Here is a 6,110-nt window from a genome sequence, read left to right on the forward strand (position 1 = left end):
ATGGACAATCATGCTCCTATTACCATAGCAACATCCAACTGACCATTTTTTGTTGTTGTTGTATTTATTATTAATATTAGTGTTAGTCTATTTAGCTATTGTTTATAAATCAGCTTGTCATTGCATTTGGTTCTTTATTTCTAATCGTTGGCTGCTTTAACATATTTATTTCCCTTTGGGATTAATAAATTGAAGCCCATTTTCGCCAATGTGATGAAAAAATAAGATCCTGTAAGTCAACATAATGAGATACTTTATCAAAGTAATGACTTAGTAACTCAGAAGAATGAGATATTAAGTCATTATTATGAGATAGTTTCTCATTATTTGGAGATATTAAGTCATTATTTGGAGATATTAAGTCATTATTTTAAGATAGTTTCTCATTCTTGTGAGATACTAAGTCATTATTTTGAGATAGTATCATTATTTTGAGATATTAAGTCATTATTTTGAGAAAAATTCTCATTATAATGACTTGCATAATTCTTTTTCAACCTAAATTGGCCTCTATAATAAAGTATCTGTCGACTGTATAAAGATAACGTGGATTCCCTGTAGACTACATTACCCGTCATGCCTCTCGCCGTGCGTGATGACGCCATAGCCCACACGTGGCCTTAGCGCGCCGTTGCCGTGCTGCGTTAGCAACAGCCGGGTTAATGTGGAGCTGGGTCCTCACCTGAAACCTCTCATCTAAATACATATTACACCGCTACACCTGCTTTGTACACGACTAAACCCTAAGCCAACATGCCTCCGAAGAAACCCGCCCCGGCCGCGGGAAATAAAAAAACTCAAGAGAAGAAAAAGGAAAAGATAATTGAGGTAAAAGAAAATTAAAAGGAAGACACACGAGTTAGCATGTCGGCGCTTAGCATTAGCTTGATAGCAGGGCCTTAATATGTGACCACACGTGTCCTACTAAGGTTTATAAATATCTGTAAGGTCAGCAGCTAAAGTTTAAAGCCTTAGTAATAAATGTTTTATGGTGTAATGCATGATTAGTGTGGTTGTCTTTGACAGGTAGACCCACAGTGGGCGATGGGCCTGTTTCTACAGGGCCTCACATGACAGATGAAGGACTAAAAATTAACCTGTGCACAAGTTTCTGGGTGTTTCTTAACTAATATGTGTTTGATATAAAAGTAGAAGTGTTGTCAATGTGGATTGTACTCGTTAAAAAACAATATTTGTTCTTAAAAGCTGTAAAAAATACCCGTCACATCCTGTTTGTTAAAGTTCCATGTTGATTATATGTGTAGTTGCATGTTTTTTAATTGGTCTTATATAACTAAAGTTGAGATACTAAACCATTATTTTGAGATAATATCTCATTATTATGAGTTACTAAGTCATTATTTTGAGATACTAAGTCATATTTTTGAGATAGCTTCACTATTTTGAGTTACTAAGTCATTATTTTTGAGTTATTAAGTCATTATTTTGAGATAGCTTCACTATTTTGAGTTACTAAGTCATTATTTTGAGATATTAAGTCATTATTTTGGGTCTTTACCATTTAAATAAAACAGATGAAGGACTAAATATGAACCTGGGCACAAGTTTCTGAGTGTTTCTTAACTAATTATGTGTTTGATAAAAAAGTACAATTGTTATCAATGTGAATTTTACTGTTAAAAAACAACATTTGAGCCTAAAAGCTTTTAAAAAATACCCGTCACATCCTGTTTGTTAAAGTGCCAGGTTGGATATATGTGTAGTTATGTGTCTTTAATTTGTCTTAAATAACTTGAGGCAACTTCAAATAATCAAATAATGTCTCGTGCAACAATTCATAGTCAGTGACTGAGTTGAAAACTATCTTATAACTTGTTTTAAGTTCACAACAGGTTGTTTATAACCTGTGATAGCTCTGGATGTGAAGCTCATTGTTGCTTAAAGGACAAATTCATAAGTTAGAAAAACTCCTGGAAACAGCAGTAAGGTGCCAAAGTAAATACTGAAAGAGGTTTTCCTCGCTGTAATCATTCCTCCTGTTCATACTGGCTATTAATAGATATTCAAATGTGCTTTCAATGTAAAGTGATGGAGGACAAAATATACAGTGTGTCCACACAGTCATTTAAAAGTAGATGTGAAGCTTATATTGAGCTTCATCAGTGTGAGTTAGTCATATCAAGTGATATCTGACACATTTACAGTCTTTATAGCATCAAATTTACCCTCTTAGTGTTTCCCTGTTGAGCTGTGGTGGAAGTATAGGAACAAAAAGACTTTGGCACTAAAAACACTGTAATAATGGAAGATATCTGCTTGATTTGACTCATTTGGACGGCTGAAGCTTCATATTAGCTTCAGTTTAACTTTTAAATAATTTTTTTTTGCACAGAAGAAGGACTGTGTATTTTGTCCTCCATCACTTACACTGTAAATGCATTGTGAAGGGATCTTCTAATCTTCAGTATGAACAGGAGGAACGATTACAGCTAATTGTTTAAGACAGACTTGAACAATTGTGAACCTTTCTTTTAATCTGATCTAAATGGGAACCAGTGGCCTGAGGTCTTAGTATCTCAGATGATGGAGGGAGGTCAGAAAGTTTTAAGATGGACCGATAAACACATTGATGGTTTAGTCATCAATGTTTTTATCTCATAATTTATGTGTGTAAAATATATTCTGAATACAAACAGGATAATTATCAGCAGAGTGTTTCCACAAAAGTCCAACAGGAAAAGCAGCTGTCACATGACATGATTACAGCTCTGCCTCCTTTTAGAGATTTTAAACAATTGCTGGAACAGATTGTTGTTGTCGCCATCGCAGAGTTGACATATTACAGCAATGAGACATGTTTGTTTTTTTGCTCGTATTGCTCAGGAAGAAAAAGATTTAAGTGGCTCAAGTAAAATGCAGTTTTCCCTGAAATCACTTTGTAACCACTCACATAATAATACTAATAATAATACATTTTATTTGTAATGCACTTTACATTTGAAGCAAATCTCAAAGTGCTTTAAAAGGTAAAAGCATCTATATAAAAACTAACATAAATCATTAAAATAAGAGCATAAAAGTAGCAACCAGCAAGGTAATTAAAAGTTAAATGTTCTGCTAAAAAATAAATGTTTTTAGTCCTTTATCCGAGTCATCCTTTATACTGTAAGATAACAGTGTGAAGGTTGAAAATGAGTCTAAATAAAATCATAATCTGAAGTACTCTAATGGTATTGGTATCACTATAAGGGTGCTGGTACTGTAAATCAAACAGTATGCAGCACTAAGCAGCAGTCACCTTGTGAGGATTTGGTCCTAAATTTCTTGAAATGACAGAATTTTGACAGCGTTTGTCTTCAGTCTCAGTTTAATGTAAAATCAATGTTTTGGATTTATAACAGCAGAGATTTCCCCGTATCTCTAGTTATAGTTATTTGATAGTCCAAAATCACAAAGTGTGTTAAACTCTGTGCTGCTTCAGGCGTGTTCCTCGTCATCCCTTGTATGACGCACTTAGATGTTTAATCAGGAAATTGATTATAGATTGACATGTTTTTTGTTTTTTTTCCTAGGACAAGACATTTGGCTTGAAAAACAAGAAAGGAGCCAAACAACAGAAGTTCATCAAGAACGTCACTCATCAAGTCAAACAAAGTGTCAAAGTGAGTGAGAGAAAACTCATCTTTTCAGTTTCTTTTTCTCTTTCTTTTCATCTTTTCATACAGTTTTCATACCTCTGAATGTCTTTTACCTGAATTATCCAAAGATTAACTGTTTCTAGCTGTGCTTATTTTCTCCTCTCCCGGCAAAAAAAAAAGTAAAATGTAAAAAAATAAAGAGAAAGAGAAAAGAAAAAGACGACTGAATTAAAATGTTTGGTCACCTGTTGCTTGGTGGAGATACTATTTGCTGCTCATTGAAGTCTTCATTCACTTATTTAAATGGATCTAGCATTCTTTAAATATATCTAATAATATCTTTCTGTGTGTGTGTGTGTGTTTTATTGTCCAGACGGATGGAGACAAGACCAACAAGAAGGGTGATAAAAAGAAAGAGTTGGATGAACTCAACGAGCTCTTCAAGCCTGTAGTTGCTGCTCAGAAAGTCAGTAAAGGTAACCAACACACCTTCAAAGAATACGACGTAACTATTTTAAAAATCTGGCTAATCGTTCATTTTTTAGACGTTCATGTTAAAATGTTTTTTATCTATAATCACTTTTCTTTCTCTCTCTGTTAGGTGTCGACCCGAAGTCGGTGCTGTGTGCGTTCTTTAAGCAGGGCCAGTGTACTAAAGGCGACAAGTGCAAGTTCAGCCATGACTTGTCTATGGATCGTAAATGTGAGAAGAGGAGCCTCTACGTGGACGAAAGAGACGATGAGCTGGAGAAAGGTTAGTGTGTTGAGTGGGTGAAAAAAAGCAGGTTAAAAAACAGTTTTAATTCAAGAGCTTTAACTTCTCTAAATGCTCCAAAAACCTGATCCTGGAATAACTGCAACAGCAAGTTTGAGTGTAATATTAAGTGGAATTGGGCAATTTTGACAGCACTTTCTTTCTTTTTTTACTCATGATTTCAATGTTGTTGTACATGTACAATGACAATAAAGACATATTATATTAACCCTTACATACCCTTCATATTATCTAAGGGTTAATATAATAATTTAATAATTCAATCCTTTCTGGAAGGAATAAATGCGATGGGATATTTATGCAATTTTATGCGATGAAATTGTGGGAACTTGCAAAAACTGCAGTTTGATGAAAAAGAGGGAAAAAAAGTGATTCCCCTGTTCTCACTAGGCTACTACCTTAATGTAAAGAGTCATTTCTAATTACTTCCTATGATAAGCAAGCATACTACATCACAGAAAGTTCTGGGTATATTTTAAGTTCTCATCTTCTTTTATTTCAGACCTTAATAAACACAATAAAGACATATTATATTATATTAACCCTTTACATACTCTTCATATTCTGACTCATAATTAGTCTCTACAACAATTCACATTCATAAATTCCCCCATCAGTAATAAATGTTTAATTAATCCTTAATGAAGTTGTCAGAGACGAAATAGAGTGTATTGTATTTATTTATGGAGGGAAAAAAGACATTCACAATCACTATTTTATGATCCAGGAGCACAATTGTCGATTTTGGTACATTAACGTTTAAAAATATGCATTTTATTTCCATTTTTGTATACTCAGGGTCACACTAGGAAAAGCCCAGCTAAAAGAAATGTGTATAATGTGTTTTTACAGCTCTCAGATGTAAAAAAAATTGGTCACATTTCACCCTGAACAGGATGTAAGGGTTAATATGTAACACAGCGGAGATGTATTAAAACTGCTAACTGCTAGAATAACAACTAAAATGGCTAAAATAAGTGAGATTATTACAGTAGCATGAATCATAATAAAGGCGGCTCTCTTGTTAACTTGTCATTGGAGCGGTGGTTATACGAGGCAGAGCTCATAACACGTCAAACTTAATAAACCGCTTGAATAAAAATCTCTCCTGTAAACATCGAAGGAGACTTTTTGTTTATTAGTGTTCAAACCTCGAAGGAGAAGAAGAACCCTTCTGTGTTCATGTTGGTTTATTATTATCATTATTATTTGTTTTTATTCTGCAGCGGCTCAATTTTCTATGAGCTGGAAGGAGTGGGGAAAAAACCCCAGATAAAAGTCGACCCAATAACTGGAAATGATGTTAATGTGCTTCCTAAGAAATATGAGCCCAATTAGCCACATGATGGCGCTCTAATTGAGGCCTTTAAATTACATTTTGGAGACCGATTGATTTGAAATTTCACACACAAGTGCAGCTCAGTGTGCTCTACAGAAAAGGACCATTGGATTTTTTGCTAATTTGCACAGTAGGACAAATGAAACCTCGATATCGATATTACAGCAGTATTGTAGGGATGATGTGGATGTAATGACTAGGTGAGTAAAAGGCAAATAATAGAACAGAGTGGTGAATTCAGAAAATTACATCAGTTTACTGTAATTCAGCCTTAAAAAACAACCTTTATGTCATATCACAACATTACAATATCTAGTCTTATATCACAATATCAATATAATAGGTAGGCATGATATTTTAACATCTAACAATAAACCCAGGACACTACACTGGGAAC

The 6,110-nt window shown here is 34.2% G+C and overlaps 1 protein-coding gene across 1 annotated transcript in view; it reads left to right on the forward strand.

The window, feature by feature from the left end:
* Positions 1 to 645: 645 nt before the first annotated feature.
* zc3h15 (zinc finger CCCH-type containing 15) overlaps positions 646 to 6,110 on the forward strand; it is a gene marked incomplete in the record, with an annotated part of 10,409 nt that continues 4,944 nt past the window's right edge. Inside the window, 4 exon segments of the mRNA XM_062430478.1 lie at positions 646 to 828; positions 3,534 to 3,623; positions 3,973 to 4,075; positions 4,201 to 4,353. Of these exon segments, the coding sequence (XP_062286462.1) occupies positions 754 to 828; positions 3,534 to 3,623; positions 3,973 to 4,075; positions 4,201 to 4,353 (421 nt within the window).

The sequence above is a fragment of the Scomber scombrus genome, chromosome 12, assembly GCF_963691925.1.
Source record: "Scomber scombrus chromosome 12, fScoSco1.1, whole genome shotgun sequence".
Lineage (NCBI taxonomy): Eukaryota > Metazoa > Chordata > Actinopteri > Scombriformes > Scombridae > Scomber > Scomber scombrus.